At 43.3% G+C, this 20,896-nt stretch overlaps 1 protein-coding gene across 2 annotated transcripts in view; it reads right to left on the minus strand.

Annotated features, from left to right (window-relative positions):
- The window catches only part of SUFU (SUFU negative regulator of hedgehog signaling), a 99,727-nt gene that overhangs the window by 72,151 nt on the left and 6,680 nt on the right, over window positions 1-20,896 (minus strand). For both annotated transcript variants that reach the window (XM_054831434.1, XM_054831432.1), the window contains exon 2: window positions 20,401-20,535. In XM_054831434.1, coding sequence (XP_054687409.1) covers window positions 20,401-20,535 — 135 coding nt within the window. The remainder of the gene's footprint in view (window positions 1-20,400; window positions 20,536-20,896) is intronic.

The following is a 20,896-nucleotide window of genomic DNA, read 5'->3' on the forward strand; positions in this document are numbered from 1 at the left end:
AGATTTTCAAAGGATGTAACGAAAGTAGTTATGAAACATATCCAAGGACAGAACTGAACTATGGGACAGCCCGAGAGATGACAACAGCTGTGACTGAAAACAAGAGAGCAGGTACTGAAAGTCAGTCAGACATCTACAATAAAGGGGAGTTATACAATATAGCAAATAAAGACTTTATTTCATTAGTATAAAAAGATACAAGCATGTATATTTTTTGTTTCCCTCCATATTATCCTCATGAAATTATCTTCAACAAAGACCTTGAGAATTACATGCTATGAAGCAAATTCTCTATGAACATATAATGCATTTCAGAGTGGTCAACTGGCACATATAAAACCTCTTTTAGGAAACAAATGTACCTTTAAGCAACAAGTCAAATAATGACATTTGATTCTTAAACAAAGCAAGAGCTTACTGAATAACCAGCCAGCCAGGGAGTGGAATCTGGATGTGCAGCGAAACCTGTGTTCTGCAATCATGCCTGCAGGTCTACCAAAAAGATTGGTACAGGATGGCGATAGCTTCACAAATGTGAAGTTGTACTTTGTACATTCCGCACCCCTGTAGTGTTTTATTAGCTTCACATATCAGATAGCAAAGGAAAAATAGAAATATTTCTTAAAGGGAGAAACAAAAACGCTTCAAAGTGGGTAATTTTCAAGGACTGATTCCAGGAAAAAGTGTACACCAGAAACTGAAACACATTATGAATGGGTTAATTTTAAGAAGGATCAAAGTTAACAAAAAGCCTTCAAGCTGATCTTTCACAGTTAAAATTTTTGGAAAGTAAGATGGCTCCCTATTGAATTTCCTCCTTTCAAGGCATGTTCTGAAGCAACACAGCTTTCCTTCTAATATGCATCGAGCTAGAGGTTAATGGTTGGTTTATGTTTGGGGTTTTTGTTTTTGGGTTTTTTTTTTTTTTAACTCCACAGATCTCTCTGCTTCCCAGAAATAACTGTTTAAGAGAAGACCACACATGCTTTATACTGATCCATATGCAAGTTACTGAGTAACGGAAGTGTTCAGGTGAGTATCCATCAAATTTAAGGCAAGGTGAGCATTTAGGAGAATACTGCCGGTCAGCAACATAGTAGTAGTTGCAAAGAAGTAAAACTGACAATGTTGCTTACGTGATTTTTTGTATGGTAATGAAAGAGACTCTAGAACAGAGAACTACTACTGGAAAATAAATAGAATAAAAGAAAAGGAAACAAGCAGTAAGTCACTTCCCTTCTAAGATTTTAAAAAAAATCCCTGAAGAATCAAAATATGTGTCTTCTAAAAAACACTCAAAAATGCGGCAGCAAACAATGTTTATAATACTCAAATTCTTAAATTAACAGTTAACTCTTAGAAAAATCCTATTTGCATGTAAGAGTTTTGTATTTAAAGATTAGATTTAAAATGGTTTTGAATAGTTAGTGGTCACAGGTTGCTGAAAATACACTGCTTTGTTACAGTGAAAATTTAAATCCATGCAATTCACCTGTATTGTGCAGCTGTTCCGAGGTAACAGTCTATAAAGTAAAAGTCTTTGATCTGTTTAATTTTAGGTTGGTAATTTGTTTTTGAAGAAATTGTGACACATGTGGCTTTAAAAGCTTGCAATTATTTTAGAAATCCTGTATGTTTAATTCAGACAAGTCTTTCACAGGAAGAAAAGATTAATATTCAGAATGTAATTAGGATAGTCACTTTCAGTTAGCATTTTTGCCAAACATTTTGCTTTTATTCTTCAAAAAAGCCTTGTATTTAAAAGTTAAATGTAGTTTCAACAGCTGCCATAAAATTTCTCTGAATGAACAATGGACCAGAGCTCCTGGCTGAGGTTCAGAGGATGTACATGAGAATGGAGACAGATGTGAGCTTCAGGAACTAAATAAACCTATAACAACCCTGCCACATGCCTCTGACCCTTGGTCTAATGAAAATCATAGAGAAGAATCCAGTAGCTGAGTTAGGCAGCTTGGCTTCTCTCATGGAAGTCCTTTTTCTAAGGAGCAAGCACTTATACCAGCCCCTACTCCAAAAATCTGTGAGGATAAGAATGCACCAGTCCGCTAGTGGAGAAGGAGCAGCCACAGCCAAACACACGGGAAATGAATTAGCATGGTAAGAAGCCCAAGACCTCCAGATGCTCGTGCCATACAAATGGAAGACCAAGCAAAAGGCTTTTTATCCCCAAGGATAAAGAGACTCCTCCCTTACAGCTGGGCTGTAAGCAGTTGCTCATTCCCCCAAATCACTTGTGTCCATTTTTGTTCAAGGCCTTACCAACAAGACAAAAGATGCACCTATCGTAACCAAGAAACCCATCCATGATGGGGAAGCTAATAAAGTAAGATTCCCCATAAACAAGTTAATTTATACCAAGATGTTCCGTTACTTCCATGTGGAAACACTGGATTCCCACGGCAGCCTCCTCCTTGTAGGGTACGTTCCCACTGCTTAGGAGTTATCTTAGGAGGCTGCCGAGGAACTGGATAAAACAGGATCACACCTTGCACACTTGTAGATGTTCAAACTCGTGCTCCTTCGCACAAGTTCCCAATTCACCAGACTTCCAGAAAACTTCCAGAACAGTCAACCACCTTCAGCCAACCACAGTCAACCAACAAGCTAAAAAAACCCCAAAACCCAATGTATAGCTCCAGAAGAGACAAACTGAACAAACCTTATTTCCACACAAAACTGGGTGGAGGGGTGAGGATAACCCATAGATGGAAAAAGTCCTGCTATAGCACATTGAAGCCAGGTTTTCTCATGACCTCTTCCCTCAACTCCCCAGTTCAGCACTACTTGTACCTGTATTGTTCCCTTCCAAGCGAGCAAATGGTCCGCAGGAGGTTAGCCTGACCCCGAATCTTGTGTCAACTACAGAGGTAACATGTTTTTATCACACGCTTTGTCCTACAGAAGCAAGATTCTGGCACTATTTGGAGTTGGTTTCTTTGTGAGCAAGGGAGGTACGGTCGGGGTGGTGGTTTTGGGTAGGGTTTTTTGATTGTTTTTTTAAATCTGAAGGTGATCAATTCAGACTACAGCCAATTTAGAACAAAGGCTTTGCAGCTCAGTTCAGCATCTGAACGCTGAAGTGCTTTGCAGGTCATTTCTTCAGCAAAACAATTACAATACAGCAGTCCAGAAGCGCCTCAGCTTTACAGTAAATCCATGATCTGAGATGGAGCGTGTGCAGGAAGGAAACCTCAAAATTAGTATTTTGTATCTGTGCGTGGCCCCAGGTACATAAACTGAAAGCTGCAACACAGCATTATGTTTCTGTACTGAGATCTGAATATTTCACAGTTTGGTTTATGCCTTGTTTCTGCTGAACTCTGCCATTTTGAGTGAAAGTTTCTTTGAAATAGTCCTAAAATGCTAAGAAGAGAAAAAAAAATTAAAAAAAAAATCTATATTCTGCCCCAAACCTAAAGATACTAACTATATACTTGTGCCTACCACCGCTTTGCCCCCTCCGACACGAGGGCACATCACCTTTATAGCCAACCCAATTGTGAAGCAGCCGGCTAAGTTTTCACAAAAACAAACACTGACGGAGAAATTCTTGGCTCGCTGCATGCCCACTGGCACACATCAGATAATTTTATATTATGACTACAGCAGTAATGGGAGGCTCTGGTATCTGCCAAGTCAAATCCAACCCTATATTTAATATTAAAACCTTATTTTGTCGCATGAACAAAAATAAATCTTTTGAAAGCCAAGGTCATATATTACATGCCATTCTTTGGGTTAAAACTCCTTTTATCTGTTCAGCAAATCAGCTCAGCAGAACAGACCACATTGCAGCACTGCATACATGCTGAAGGAGCCTGGCTTGTTCCTTTAATGAGGTAAGAGTTTCACTGATCATGATATTTAGTTCCAGCAAAAGAATCCAAAGAAATAGAGGTTCCTTTATTTACCGAGCTGTGCGGCCAGGCCCCCCGAGCCCCCCGCCACCCTGCGCTCTGCCAGCCCCTCTCCTGAAGCCACACACAGAGAACTAAAAAGCTGCTCCCCTCTGCAGCAGAATACCCAGGGCGTTTTTCACATCAAATAACCCAGCTTAAGAGGATCAAAAGCCAAACTAGCCCTCTGCTTTTAAAGCAGCTCTGAAAACCAGAGGCTTTTCAGTTTAAATCAAAGCTATTTGCCAAAGCAGTTTCGTTCTCACTTTTGCAAGGAACAAGAGAAGGTTTGCTTCACTGCAGTGCAAAATGGCAGTATTTCTGAAGTTCTGCCTTTGAAAGCTACACAGCACCGGACAAGGAGCAGAGTGTACTAGGTGTTTATTTTTTGAGAGTTTAAGAGTATGTGTATATAAATATATTAGGTGAACCAATCCCTGAAAATGGGAGTTTACGTAGGGAAATGCTGGCCCTTCACTATGATTATTTCAGCCAGGGAACAACAAGAAAGTTCTTTCAGGGTATTTGGGGATAGTCAGGACTGCACTTTCAGAAGTCACAGCTCCACTCCCAGCAGCTCCAGGAAGATAATCCAGGTCTCTTCTGGGAGATGAGGGCAGGCTCTGGTTTTACTTAATCTGCAACAGAACTCTGGACGGACTTGTCCCAGCTGCAGTTTTCAGTTCCATTACTGCTGCTTTTGTGAAGCTACTTAAGCTGCCTTTTGCTTCAACTCCTTAATTGCATTTCCCCACATCTACAAAGACAAAACTTCCTGCTCTGCTGCTGGTGAGCCACTCTGATGCCATTTTGAAGGCTGCAGAAATACAGTATCACTTCATTTTTTAGTCTAGCATCAGGAAGAGCTGCTGTTATTTCCATCACAGAGCAGTTTTAATTCTATCACCTCACCACCCCCACCCCCCCAAAAAAAAAAAAAAAAGAAAAGCCACAGTAATTGCCAATCCATAGCTTTCAGTACTCTAGATCAGCCTGTCAGGACATTTTAGAAGCTTGAGAAGGTGGTTACACCAAGCTGATGGGCATTGCCCATCACTCTGCTTGAAGACACCAAAGTTCTTCAAGGCTCAACTCTCACAAGTGTTTTAAGACTGCATAGCTAGTAACCATCCCAAAAGATTTTTCTATTAGCTAGCAAAGATATTGCTATTAGCAACACAAAGGACTAGTGTAACAAAAAGCATCAGTGACAATGACTGACTTCACAGGTCCTCCTTGAGAAAAATCAGAAGGTATACCATTTCCCTTTCACTGCCCATATCTGCTTACAAACAAGCAACACAAAGGGTGGTCTCCTGCCTAAAACCCAAGGAGAAGCCTTCAGCAGGTTGTTACAGCCATTGAGTTGAACATCTTAGTGTCTCGTCTCCCAGGAAGAACATCAGGCAAGAGCTGATGTGCCCCAAATATTATTATGAAAGCTCCAGATGCGTTACACAATGTCTCCCTACTATAAGCAAATGACTCTCAGATTCCAGAGCTTCGGGACTGGGGGAAGGGGGGGGGGAGGGGGGGGAAGAAGTGACCCTACCTAGTGCTTCCAGCATCTTGCCTAACAGGAAATGGTTGTTTTATATTGTTTGACAACTGCACTAAAGTCTCATCCAAGAGCCTTGACGGCACGCTGTGACGCTCCTATGAAGTAATTTCATAAGAAAATAGGGATAGCAACCCCCATACGTGAAAGGCTTATAAAGTATCCGGAAAAGTTATTTTAGCCAAAACCCACCTGCTTACTCGCATATTCTCCTGGATTGTTGCCTGGCATTGAAAAAAGCATCAATTTTAAAGAAAAAACCACATAAAAATGTCTGAGAGAAGCAGGGGGTGGTTATCTGGACATCAGATGGTTATCTCTTCAGAGTGCTCGACAGGAAATTCCATGAGCTCTCGCCACCTCGAACCTGCGTGCAGGATTTTACTGGACTCCTTCCTATCTTGATTCAAGAAAAAGCTTCACGCATAAGCAGGGCAAATGCAAAAAGAACACATGCTCGAAGATTTGTTTCACATAAAATCAAGGTCGGAAAGCAAGTGGCACATGGTGCTCGAGACGCCCATCTACAGCCATGCCAAAAAACTGTTGCTTAGAGCCTGCTCTTACAGTATGTCATATCAAACGTGTAAGCCATCAACCAAATGGAAAACCTTTCTAGAAACAGCACCTTAAATTGTTGTTAGAGAATTATTCCAACATCTAAATCCAAACAGATGCAGAGGCACTCACTATACAGTTATTTGGAGGCGGGTGTCTCAGTTTTCAAAAATATTCACATAGGATCCACTTCGAAAACTTACACTGGATCTGAGTAAAATTTGTGAATTGCTTTGCTGCTGGCCAGTATGAAAACAGAACTCTGCTTCACCGAGCTACCATTCAGCAAGTGAAATGCAGAGGGGGGAAGAGGAGACTTCAGTTTAAGCTTCACTTACACATACACAAAATTGAATCCACACATTTACTGTTCAACTTCTTCAAAACTCAGCTGAAGCCTGGAGATTCAAAGTTTGGGGTTTGTTTTGTTTCTAAAAAAATGTTTCTGTAAATAATGAATGTTGATACAACAGATAAATTTATTTTTTCCTCTAAACTTTCAGACTACAGGGCTAAGGTTGTCTTGACTCTAACTCAGCAGACACAACAGCCTCATGAGATAGTGTCACTTGAACTATGTAATAATACAGTAAGGGTTTCCAGCAGCTTTAGACACAAGCAGCATGGGAACTGTCATGTGCATTTTGTAGAGCTGACAGACTAGCCACTTCTTAGACACCTGTATCAGTCAGGCATGCGAGAAGCACGTGGCACACAAGTGACATTCAAGTGTGGCCATACCACAGTCACCTACATCTGCTGAGAGCTGGGGTTGCTCAGCCTTAAAAGAAGACTAAAGGGAGGGAGTAATCTTATTGCTGTCCTCAACTACCTATTGGGAGAGTGAAGGCAAGATGGAGACAGACCCTCCTCAGAGATGCACAACAAAATGGCAAAGGTCAGTTCCAGTTACATGTATCTGGAAATCTTTTCCACATGATAGTGGTCAAATCCTGGAACAGGATCCAGAGAGGCTGTGGAAGTTGGCACTCCAACCAGGCATCAGCTGGAGATTTTCAGAGGTCCCTTCCAACTCAAGTGATCCCATGAAGCATCACGGCCAAGAACACAGATATTAACATTTACTACTGGTACCCTATGTCCAAAACTGAGCTGGCAGGACCCACAGTCAAAATTTGTTTTGACAGAAGTGGTTACTATACTCAGCTCCTACCCACCCATGTGGGAAACAGTTCCTGAACTATGCTCTCTCCAGTCCAGCATGTTAAACTAAACCACCATCAACTTTCAGGTCACTTTAGCCTTCTGAGCTGCAAGTTAAGGCAATTTAGGGGCTGCTTCTCTGAGGTTCAGCTGTCCAGTTTTCAGCTGAAAATAGTAGCATCTGGAAGAAGGATAGGATCCCACTTAGCTGCTGGAAGTTAATCCCTTTGAGCTCTAGAGGCTTGGAAGCATTATTGTCTCATTCTGGAGAGCGCCAACTTACAATCATATATGTAAGGATACTGCGTGTAGATTAAGGGCAAAAGGCTGTAATGGCCCTGTCAGTGCCAAAGGGATCTATCTGCTTCATTATTAACACTAAGTCAAGAAACTTCAGAATATTCTTAAAGTCCTGAAACAGCACCTGGGTGATCTAAGTTTGAATCCCTTGTCTGCTTTAAACTTCCCACCCTTCTCAATGAGCTACTTAAGAATTTGATTCTCAGATGTAAAACAATGCTATTTCCCTGCTTCAAAGAGCAATGTAACACACTCATCATATAGGAAATACTTATATCCTCAATCTATTAAGGTCACAGAAGCTGGGAAATTAACTCCACATTCTGCACAGCATGGACAAACACAACATGGGAAATGACTATAATAACAAAATATGAAACAGGAGGTTGCATGGGATGTGTTACACTCTACCCCAGCAAGATGTCCACACGAGGGCAGTTTACTTTTCATTTTCTCTGTTTTATGGTGCACAGATGTAGTTAGACCAGTAGGTGATGGTTTGATCTCCCATTACAGTCATAACTAAACTGACAAGACCAAACCATTTCATCTTCATGATTCCCAAAACATGTATTAAAAAAATAATAAATCTTTGTGAAATCAAGTGACTAGAGGACTGGCCATGCTTTTCCACTTCAGGGCTCACACATTTCTCCAAGGAGCCACCCAGACTTCCCACCTCACAGCCAGCAGAACCCATCCCAACTCAGCTGAGGTGTCCCTGAGAGCAGGTTCTCAATCACCACCCACAGCAGGCTGCATGCACAGCTAGTATCGCACACGAGGCTGCGCTTTTTGACGTCACCGGGAAAGTGCAAACAGCCTCACTGTGATGGCCTGGGGAAGTTGCTGCAGAGTTGCATCGCCTTAATGCCCACTGAAAAGATCTGGAAAGAATAGCTAGGAGTACAATAAGGATTTGCTATTACATTCACAGAATAAGGGGCAGGGAACTAGTGAAAAAGAAAACAACTTATCAAGATCTGTACTTTAACATTTTACTTAAATTATCTATTTATGCTGTACTTCAGAGCTATTTATCCTCCATTTCTACAAGGTTCATCAGAACAGCACTCTCATCTGGCCTGAGCTGGAGGTGATTCTGCAAACAGCACGCAGGCACTGCACTATACAATGCACTAGGGAACACAACCCTTTATCTGCACCCAGATGCCATTTCATATTCGGACTGAATCCTTAGCTCCAATACACTGGTCTTTGCATAGCCTGCAGAGAGTGGTAACACATCTCAAAAAACTTCACGTAATGGCTGAGCTGCAACCTCATCAGGCAAGAGAACATCAGCGAAGGGCCAGTTCGAGCCAGCGTGGCAGGGAAGGACAGTATTGCTGTGCTTGGTGAGCAGCTGGGAAAAGGGCACTGAGTTTCCTTGCAGTGTCTGCTGGCTCCTTCCTAGCTCCTACTGTGGAAAGTTCTGCAGCTGCTGGGAGGAACCCATTCGCATAACAAAAGCGGCTTTCAAAAGCAGTATGGGAGGGTGGAAAGAATAAGAGAAAAACCCAAAACCAGAAGCTACGCTGACAGCTACAGTTAGGGTTTTTTCAGTATTGCCTACAAGTCTCAGGCAAGGATCAGGGATCCAACATGTTACGTAGAATATAAACACTGGTGTGTCCCATTACTTTCCTGCTGGCTAAAGAACATAGTTTAAAAAAAAATCATTCAAGAAAGGACTTTAGCACACCCTCGAGCACATTTTTAGGACTCATGTAATTAAGTTCTCAGCTACGCAATAAATGAGCTTGAGGCATAAAAGGTATTTAGGAGCTTTTAGGAGCCTGAACTCCAACAGAGTTCAATTGGGGCTTATGCACCCAAGTATCCTGCTGGATCTGGGATTCAATCCCTGATATTTCACTTCACTGGCTGTGGAAATCAAGATGGTACTTCCCTACTTGCTGAGCTGTTACGTAGTCTCATTTCATTGAAAGGGTGCATTCAAAACCATACCGATGAGCACCATAAGAGATCTTAACCAATTAAACAAGTAGGGAAAGGCCCTTCGAATTTGAGCTGTAATTCCAGAGAAAAGAAAGCACCAAACTGCTGGCGAAAGATGCCCAAAAGGGAAACATGAGACAGCTGCAATGAAAAGTCTACTACATTTTTTTTTTTGACCTGCCTTTAAGTGTTAAGCTTCTCCTACAAGACTATCATTCCTTTGAAGTGTTGGAAACTTTCAGAGGTAGGAATCAGAGGCTGATATTTTTGATCTATAAACACCTGGCTTGTGAATGTCACATGGACTCCATCCATTGTAAGACAAAATCCAAAAGGATAAAATAAATCTTATAGATTTTAATAGTAGCAAACCAGGTTTGCATCTCAACCAAACCAGTAATGGAAACTGCAAAATGGCTCAGCTTCTCTTACAAAGAGGAGTAAAATTGGGAGAGAGATGTTGGCTAACAGCATATTTCAGTACCACTTACTTTTTAGTGCAGTAAGCACAAACGCGCTCCTCACATTCCATCATCACTTTAGGAGGAATAACCTACCCAGTAAAACACAGAGTTCAGCGTACAGCTCATCACAGCGGCTCTGTTATAGAAGTCCCCCATCCATCTCTGAACACTAAATTCTTTGCTTTTCTGCTTAATGTTACTCTTCTGGGTAAAAAAGAATTCAAGGCCCAGAGACATATTATTTTTGCGTAATAAAGTTATACATATGGATTCAACTTAGCTAGGAAATGTCAACTTAAGGCTTGTCTTCATGAGGAAATTTACTGTAACTAGTCTACCAGTATAATTATATTGCTGTAGTTCTACTGGTAAAATTCCCCTGTTGAGCCTTATTCATAACAAAAGCCGCCTTTATGGTTTATTTTTGTCGACTATGCCAAAAAAGGCCCCTGCTCCAGAAAGGCCACAACAATTCACAGGGGAGGAAGGGAAGGAGCTATGCCAGTGCAACTGGAGCAGTAGAAAGAATAATAGTATAGAAATGGCAGTATTTCTCTTTGCTAACAAATTATTTGCTACCAAAAAAAAAAGAAGAAATGCTGTAAGAAAACTATACTGTACATCTGATATCACTGCAGGTAAGGTTACGTGCCAGGTTTATGCCACATTTCATAGCTTTGGTAAAGCTCCCCAAGCCAAACACTGCTCTGCATCAGCCCTCCATATGCATCCTTTTGTTCTCGCCTTCTCCCCGGCTGCTGCAGCGCATTTCCCAGTCGCACGCTCTTTCCCCCATTCCCCTACAGGAGTGATGCCTCGCAGCCCAGCCACTGCCCTGGGCCCCTTGGACAGAGCACTGACCCTCCAAGACAAATGGGTGTTAAATACTAGCCCCCCCAGTTTACAGTTTGCCTCTTCAGGGATGAGGGATAGCTGAAAAGCAAACAGCTCTCTCTGCAAAAGGGATTTTAAAACAATCACCCTTCACTTCAGCAGTGCAAGAATGCTGAGCTAGACAAAACAATGAGCCATCTGTGCACTCTTCCCTCCTTCCCTTGTCTCTACCCTCTGGGCTTAAATCAGAGCTCCCCAAGAATGGCCAAGTCCCCCTTCACCTCCGGCCACCCTGTTTACATCCCGCAAAAACCCAGTTTTCTGGCCTTTTTTTTTTTTTTTTTTTTGCTTTTTGTTGTTAAGATCCCTTGCAAAATCTTCCTTTAAACTTCAGCCATTTGTCAGGTGGTATCCCATCTATCCAGCTTTGTCATCTGATCAAAAAATGCCTCCCACCAGATGATCTGTTTCTTGTTTACCATCCCTGGAGGCAGAGTGGCACTCAGGAGCCCTAGCCACCCTTTTGTCCAAGGAAGGGAATACCATCTGAATGGGAGACCACCAAAGATTTGCAGCCCTCTTTTGTTAGCCTGGTGTCACTGCCTATTGGGCTTCGATTCAAAATTGAGATGACAGTACAGAGGCAGTTGAGTTTGGTAATTGCTATGGAGTTTCCAGCTTAGGAGAGAGAAATACCAATAGCTCAAATTTTTCAAATAAAATTGGTAATTTTATTACCTATGGTAATTTGTGGTTACCAGTTGTAACCACTGTTCTATCAAGAAACACAGACTATTCAAGTACTAGTCTGGAAGGCATGTTCCCAATGCTAAATCTGCATTTGGGAAAAAAGGGGATTAGGTCCGAATAACAACATTCAGATGCATCTCTTCAAACATTCATTTTGTTAGTATTATTATTCCAGCAAGCAAAGGGATAAAAAAAAGTCAACCCTTCTTTGATCTCACAGTCAGAATGGCCACACAGCTAAAAAAGTGCTTTTACCTTCATGTCCTACTGAAAAAAGAAAGCCCACTATCTTTTAATTCTTGCTTTTTAGAACATCCTAAACAGATCTTTATCAAATAAAACAATCTTTCACTAGAAGACCCAACTTTGATCCCCAGTTCCTCCTCTTCCCGGCAGGCTGAACTCACTGGGAGAGCAGAGGGAGCCTGGAAGCTCTCCCGTGTCATTCAACACTAACCCAGCTGGGAGATGAGAGTAAGGAAGCCCTGTCTCAGGCCAACTCTCCTCCCATATGCCAAGTTCATAAATGTCGAAGTTTTGCTGACTAAAAGAAATCATCCAGTTTGAACACCGTGCCCCTTCCCCTGCATGGCAGCAAGAGGATCGTCTTACTGGAACGCACGTGCAGATGCGCTACTGAATAGGATGCAGGGCTTGCCTTCAGTAACGCTCAGCTATAAACCTACTTCCAATCTTTTTCCTTTTTTTATTGAAAACAGTCCTTCTTGTAAATTCAACTACTGTGCTGTAAACGTTAAACGAATTTCCTTCAATGCTTCAAAAAAAATTTCCAAGTCTAGCACAGTTCAAGCATGCTCTCGTCCCACAACCTCCGCACGCAAACACAGATACAGTGCAGCACAAAGTGGACTTCTCTCTGTAGGTGGCCTACATCTTTCATATTATTAACGGTGCTAACTACCTCCAACAAATGACACTTGTAAGCCAAGTGCACTCTGCCTGTGAGGAGAGAGAAAAAGATTTGCCCATGGTGACCACAGCTTCAAGGGAGGTCTGCCTCCAGCAGGGAAACACAAGTCTTAGTCCTGGTGCATTGCCTTAGTCATTGGAGGGATGCCGTCAATGAGGCGCGTAAATAGGCTTGATGCTTGGTTCAACTGTTTTTTTGCCTGGGAAACAGGGAAATGAACCTTACATGACCACACACGTGTATCTGCTTCTGTAAAATGTACCCACAATTTTTGAACTCATTGGTCAAATTCAGTCAAGTCACAGAATCATAGAATGGTTTGGGTTGGAAGGGACCTCAAAGATCATCTAGTTCCAACCCCCCTGCGGCAGGCAGGGACACCCTTCACTAGACCACATTGCCCAAAGCCTCATCCAACCTGGTCTTAAACACTTCCAGGGATGGGGCATCCACAGCCTCTCTGGGCAACCTGTTCCAGTGCCCCACCACCCTCACAGTAAAGAATTTCTTTCTAACATCTAATCTAAATCAACCCTCCTTCAGCTTAAACTCATTACCCCTTGTCCTGTCACTATACTCCCTGATAAACAGTCCCTCACCATCTTTCCTGTAGGCCCCTTCAGGTACTGGTAAGCCGCAATTAGATCTCCCCAGAGCCGCCTTTTCTCCAGGCTGAACAATCCCAACTCTCTCAGCCTGTCCTCATAGGAGAGGTGCTCCAGCCCTCTAATCAGCTTCGTGGCCCTCCTCTGGACTCGCTCCAACAGCTCAAAGTCTCTCCTGTACTGGGGCCCCCAGAGCTGGACGCAGTACTCCAGGTGGGGTCTCACAAGAGTGGAGTAGAGGGGCAGGATCACCTCCCTTGACCTGCTGGTCACGCCTCTTTTGGCCAGGACATGGTTGGCTTTCTGGGCTGCAAGCGCACACTGCTGGCTCATGTTGAGCTTCTCATCAATCAATACCCCCAAGTCCTTCTCCTCGGGGCTGCTTTCAATCCATTCCTCACCCAGCCTATAGGCACTTGATCCCACTGTCCATGTCGCCAACAAAGTTGTTGAATAGTGCCGGTCCCAGTAGCGACTCCTGAGGAGCACCACTCGTCACTGTTCTCCACTTGGACATTGAGCCGTTGACCACAACTCTTTGAGCACGACCATCCAGCCAATTCCTTATCCACCGTGTGGTCCATCCATCAAATCCATGTCTCTCCAATTTAGAGACAAGGATATAGTGTGGGACAGTGTCAAATGCCTTGCACAAGTCCAGGTAGATTACATCAGTTGCCCTTCCCTTATCCATGGACGCTGTAACCCCACCAAGGACCCTTGTCCTTCAAGGGAAAAGTGGTCTCCAAAATACCACATTTCTAAAGTAGGCAGAAACAGCCAGACAGAAGAAAAGAATCCACAGGCACTACCAGCAGACAGTTTTCAGTAGAAGCACAACTGTATTTCTAGACACCAGAGAATCCACACAGGTGAACCCTGTTAAAAGTACCCTCATTTTGGGAAAAGCTTAGACTAAACTCCTATCTTTATAGACATGAAAAAATCCAACCACAAGACAAATCCAGTTAAAAAATCCAGATCTTATTGGCCCCCTGCAACTAAACTGCTCATTTCAACTCTGATGGGTTCTCAAATGAGCTATCATTAAAAGAAAATACTTTTTTGCCACAGAACTCCCTAATTCTGTGGTCTCTCCCTTCCCACTCTGCCATGAAGTGGGCTCTTCTCTCTGTCTCAGAAAAATGACCAACTAGAAAAATAAGCATTACATTTGGGGTCAGTCTCCAATAGACAAACAAGAGACCTAGGAAGGAAAAGGAAGTTGAGAGTTTGGTGCCCATCTTGGACTCTCTCTCCTCCAAGTCTTAGCTCTTGTACCTGCTTCCTAAACTGATGTTTCCCAATGTCCTCTTCCATGTCATTCCCTTTAGCTGGGGCAGATGCTAACAGTAGACAGAACAGCAACAGTAGACAGAAGAAACATTTCTTCAGTGCGCTGGCTAGAGCTCAATTCCCACAGATGAAGCCATGGCAACATGAAGCAGGAAGGTATGGAGACCTGGAAGAAGCTCCTCAAGGTGACTGTAAATCTCCAGAATTTCATTGCTGTGGTGGCTGCTACCCACAGCCAACCCATCACAGTCACGCCTCACAAAAGTCTGACCCAGGAGTAGAACCACTATTTCCTGATCCTCAGCTTGAGGATATGTCCCCAAAACTCAACCTTACTTCCCTGTTCCATGTGCTACCAAGCTGCCAGACCTGCCACAGCAGGTGTCCTTTGACTTTAGGACTCATAGCCTAGTGAAACAAAATGAGGATGAGCAGAGAATTTGCATGTCTATACTATTATTTAAGAAAGTCCTCAGGTTCCTCTGTATGAAGTATGCTTCAATCCCACACTTGAAAGAAACTGGACACTGTGAAAGGTGGAAGAAAGGTGGGTTTTTAATAATTTTCCTTGAACTTCAGGCTTGACTCCTAAACTAAACTGATTTGATCTTTCATCTCTCCAAGGCAGACACACTGAAGTCTATAAAAGTTGTTTCAAAATCTTATCTGAAATATGGATCCACAACTAACACCACCCCCCTCTAATTCACCGTCTTCCCAAAGGGCCTTTATTTTATTGCATTTTCACAAAAACAAAGAGGGGCAGAGTCAGTCTCCACCATTTTAAAAGCATTCACTGTCACCTTGGAGTTTGGTGTAATATTTCAGCGGTGCTTTAGGCATGTGGTTTATAAAGCACTTGGGGACCCATTAAATACCAAAATTTAAGGCTAAAGGCTGGCAAGCTGAGGGCAGTGAGCTTTTAAATTTATGAAAGGCTACAGAACTGAGAGGCCACTAAAGTGACAGCTGTCAGCACCACTCCATCCCACATTCATGCAGGCTCAAAGGAGAAGCCAGCACACACTCCAAAGAAAGAGAGCGCTCGTTCCAACTTTTTCAGGCTATTTTCTAAATACACTTTTCAAACTCCTTTCATACTCGGAAAAAGCCTTCCAGAAAACATCCACCCCTCTGCAAGCCTTGCATTTGTTACCTGATCCAGTTTTGCGCTCCTTTTTCTTCCTCCCGGCTCTAACAAGCATCCTTGCCCTTTTACAAGTTAAGGTCATTCAGAGGATCTATACAAGCAAGCAGAACACAAGCTGGACTGGAGATCTTGAAAGACTCGTGCTTACCCTCACCTTTAATAGGGAGGCACCACCCACAGAGACAACACGTTATCCCGGCATGCACCGCTCCCTCCCGATCCAAATGGTAAGTAGCGCAAATCAAAAGGACCACAGCAAGTTGGAACCTGTTGTCTCCGCGGGTGGTACCCTGCATCTGTATTAGAGATGAAGGCAGCTGTAATCTCTTTGGTTTTATGCAAATGGGATGCTGTGCTTCGGCTCCTGGCTAGCTGCCAGGAAATAAATAAAAAAAACCCCCAAGCACCACCCTTGTCAATATGAAGTTTGCGTAGATCAGGAAACTCAATTATTGGAATTTACATAAAAAGCTAAACATCAAAACACAGTTGGCATGTTTCTTCTCAGGATGTGGGAAGGCCACAAATACAAATCTTATCTCTTAACCTAGCCATAACTTAAGCTTTCCTTTCTATTGTGGCTCTGAATTACAACCTTGCAATTTTAATACAAATAAGGCTACTCAGTGTTTTCAGGAATTCTATCGCATCTTGGTTCTCATTTTCCATGCACTTTTTAAACAAAAAGAGTGAGCCCTCAAAGTACAGCAATATTTAACTGGCAGATCAGCCTTGGCCTTACAGCGAATTGGAGACAGAAGTTAGTCTGGTGAAAACACCCATCACCTCCTAGCTCTCTGGACATCCCTACAAGCCCCTGTGCCAGCACAATCCCGGGCTGGAGCATGCTGTGACACCACAGTAGCTGAAGCTGTCATTACCACTGATGGAATCCGACTCCAGCTATGGTTGCTGACACTGTTTTCCTCAGATGCCCATTCTCCACGTAAGCAGAAGTCACCATCATGTCTGGAAACCACAGGAAGGATCAGGTGCCTGTGCCCTGGCCCTGCTGACAGTCTGGCATTGGAGCACAAATCCGCAGTTGCCAGCTGAGGCACCGTGCTTTGTGCAGACACACAGGGACACGTTCCTTGCTGCTGACTTTGCTGTGGGGCGGTAGCTGCCAGCAAGTGGTAGAGAAGGGTGCAGGACCTGTCTCCTCTCTCACAACTGCACTGGCCAGATGCTCCCTGCCAGCGGGCTCACATGCTACACACGCAGTCGCCACTGCAGCGCAGTCTTTTCAGAAAGCAAGAACAGTCAAAAAAAACATTAACCCTGCTGAATAGATTCAAGAAGTTACACATCGGTTTTGATTTTAAAGTAGATAGAAAAAGTTAAAAACAGGGAATAACTTTGCAAAAACATCCTGGAAGGATTTTTGCTGCCACTCAAGTTGTGCAACATGTTTGACTGGAGAGACTTATTTCCATGCAAGCAGCTTGGCGTGAAATCCCACTGAAAGGCCTGCGGTTCCCTAACGCTGTCATGACGTCATGATTTAGGACTTTTAGAGCGATCAGCCCAGCACAGCTGGTGTCATGGTTGCCATTATACCATGAAACACTGAGTGGTTTTAAATGAAAAAGGTTTCCCCATTTGAAATTCTTAGATTTCTTCCATCTTATTCTGTGGACTCTTAAAACCAGACCAGTTCCGTACGCAGAGTATAGCTGATATTTAAGCAGAGCAGGAAATAGTGCTGCTTTAACTGAAAATAAATCTGTCAACAAGGAGGCACAGGGAAAGCTCCACTTCAGACTTTTCAGGTTCTTATTAAAAAATATAAATTAAAGTCAACATTTTCACATTACTTGCTACATCTGTTTGCTATTCCATTATAAATAAAAATACAGGGGCCTCCAATTCAGCCAGTTCAGTCAAAAAAAAAAAATCAGAAAGTCCTTTTCATTTAATACTGCATTATAATTGCACTGCGAACCCAAAAGAGGTCCACAAGAAAAGCTATGCATTACCCAAAGTCAAGCTGGGGGATTAAAAAAGCCTTTGGCGGTGTACTATCCTTCCCTTTCTAAAGGATGAAGGACAGCAAGGTTATGGAAGCACATCCCTAATCTGGGACCTCTGCCGGCTGATACAAGGAGATCTAGCTCTGCACTCTTTGCAGAGAGAGCTGGGAAACAAAACACCCCACAAACCAACCCTATCTCCAGAGGCCAGGGCACTTCAGCAGAGTTCAGTGCCACACCAGCTTTAAAGGAAAATTTCCAAAGATTTAAACAACTCCTCTGTCACCCTGTGCTCCCGTCAACCATCCCACAGCATGCTTTACCTCGGACAGCAGAATCCCACAGTCCTTCAAGCAACAGACTGATACCCTTTTTCTTAAATAAGGGCTTTATTAAATTTCCTGATGAAGAACAAGAGCCAATGGAGCACGCAGGAAAATCACTACATTCCTGCGATGAGCACCCAGTGCTGGTCTGGTGATGTGCAGTTCACATGGCAGTTGTTTATCCGAGAGTAGTTTGCAAACACCAGCTGTGGTTGGGAGAGAGAATTGCTGGTGGGTGCCGAGCTCCTTTGAAAATCTACTCTCTGCCTGTCTACAGTGCTCACCTACCAGGTGGTAACTTCAGGTTCAGCGTTTAAGAGATGTGTAGGCACTGACAGCTTCACCACATGCATAATTGTATATTAAGACTACTTACCATAAAGGCAGAGACAGCCTTCTCAACAGCACACATAGTATTAAGTTTTGTAGCTCCAAGAATGAGGTCAAAATAAAGGTGACAGACTGCAGACAGCTGAACATCTCAGGGCGAGTGACACAGGCACACCTTGCCATGGAGCCAGGAACATTGTTCCAGCCACGTGGAGAGAAGGGAAACACACGCACATACCCTGAGCATGGAAATCACTTTGATGGATCTGAGCAGGCCTGTGCTCAAGAGATTGCTGCCAATGTCTGCAAAGCCGCACAGCAGTGAGGGCTCCCAGCTGCAGCAGCCTTGGGCAGCGTGGTGCCAGGGCAGCCGAGGCACACCGGCTCTCTAAGCCTCCTCCCTGGCTCAAGTACCCGCAGGGCGCTCAGGGACTTCAAACCTCCCACAGCATGGCACAGACTTTGCTCCTGCTTTTCTCTGCAGGCCTTGGAAATTGCCTGCAGCCTATGTCTGCAGGGGGGTTTCATTCCTGTGCCCTGTAACCAGCAAAAGGCACAATCCATGATCTCAATCCAAATTTCCAGAGCAAACCATATGACAGCATGAAGGGTTCAGACGTCTTGTACCAGAAAGTTATTTAAAGTTGTGACATTCCACCTGCGTAATACTTTCACTCCTCCTCTCCCAAGCCTTCCACTACAGAACACCACCACTTTTTGTCTAGCAGCTTTTGGGACTGAGAACATAGAGCATGTGCTAGGGCCAAGGCATCTGTGTCCTTACATAATTTGCTTCTTCAGAAAATGACATCACCCTTCATATCTTCAGCTGAGACCCTCATGTCCACTCCATGCTCCCACCCAAAACCATCAGGAAAGATTCTGAGCAGAGAGAATAGTCTCACCGTGGGAAAGCTTCAGGCTAACAAGACACTGAAAACAGTAAGTCAGCACAGCATTTACTCCCTCCGACATTAAATTCCAGCAAAACAAGGTGGGCAAACACAGGTCACCGAATCTTGGCAACCTCAAGTTTTCAGTGGCAAAGATGAAATCTCATGATCTGAGAACAAAGGCACCACACGAAGGCCTGCGTGTCCATGGGAGGGTCTCTTGTGGAAGTGAGGGAAGGAAGCCTTTAACTTCATTTCTTTCACTTGCCCTACTTTTCCCCTGTGCCAGCAACTAATGAGTGGGGTTTATAGCTAGTAGAGGTATTAGCTAAATGTCCCAGGCAGATCTCTGTGACACTAGGGTCCTTTATAAAACTCCAGTCTTAAGACACTTGTCTTCTGAAAAACAGTTCTTTAACCACAAACAGGAGGAAAAAAAAAAGAAAAACTGCCTTGAGGACATGGGTAAGGTTAAAGAAACTGTCTGACTGCTGCTGTTACAAGAGAAGCTGCTCAGTGAAAAAACTGTTGTCTGAATCTTAACCAAAACAAACAAAAGAGAAAAGCTTGGGTGAACAAACAGAGGCCTTTGCTGCACCATTCATCAAGGACATTTATCCTGCAACTATGAAACAGCCCAGTTTCACTAAACAGCAACAGTAGAAACCTCCTGCCATTTCTGGCTGGTTACAAGGCCATGTTCACAGCCCCAAGATCAGGATAGTTTGGCTACTGCTGTGCACTTTACCTGGAGTTAAGGAGCAAGGTCAGTAAAAGACAAGAATAAGATTAGATCATGCCGCTTGCCTGGTCTAATACAAAACGCCTGCTAAAGAACATCCATACCAGCAAGCTAAGATAATAATTGAATTATTGGAGAGAAGACAGTCAAACAATTATAATTTTATGCTTCTGTTACACAGATTGGCACTTTATACAGCAGCCACTGGAGTGGCAGTCTGCTGACAGCAACACTGCTGTGCCAGCAATAGGAAAAACGCCCTTACAGCAGTTTTCCAGAGGAAAGCATTTAACATGCACAGGGAGGGGTCAGGATTTAAGCATATGACCATAACAGACTACCAAGAGTGAAAAACACAACAAGACATTCAGTTAAAAAAAGCTTCCCTACCAGTTAAAAAAAAAATCACTCAACTTTTAACACTAACAAGGAAACACAGTGCATTCAAAGCCTGCAGAGGGGAATGTAGTAACTCTTTTACATCCAAGAACAGGCACACGTCACCCCTTGCGAGACCCTGTCTATGGTATTCTCAGCAGAAAACCAGCTGTTCAAATAATATGAACAGTAGGACCAGGTTTTACCTATGCTCACCCAAATGCAATGCAAAAAGCAACACACAGCAACAGAACTTAAACAACACTTACTCATGGACTCTGTTGTCTCCATACAAGTCACTTAACCCAAAGCTGACGTAGTGCCAGTGCTCAGGAACATTCAGCGCTGGGTTTCCCAGGTTTCTGTACATGCTAACGTAGTCCAGAGGATCAGGTCCCCCCAACCTGCATTAAAACCAGAAAGATTCTTAAGTTAGTTAGTTTATCTAAGACAAATGGGAAGTCTCCACAGGTGCTGCAAGGGGCTGCACAAAGACCTGCTTTAAAACATAGCTAGTACAAAAATGAAATTAGCATGTTCAAGTTACTTCTAAAAAAACAAAGTGAGGAGAAAGGTTGGATTATGTCCAGAAAGCTTCAAGCACAGGAAGGCAAAGTGCATGTGTGCAACACACTACAATGTTTTTAACATTAAAGCATAAAAACCCCTGGAAAATCATATTAAAGCTTCCACAAAACACAAAGAAAATTGGAAAATTGTACTAGTGAAACAGCAATAGCTCTATCTACACTGCAAGCTCTTAAT

The sequence above is a fragment of the Grus americana genome, chromosome 7 (assembly GCF_028858705.1).
Source record: "Grus americana isolate bGruAme1 chromosome 7, bGruAme1.mat, whole genome shotgun sequence".
Classification (NCBI taxonomy): Eukaryota; Metazoa; Chordata; class Aves; order Gruiformes; family Gruidae; genus Grus; species Grus americana.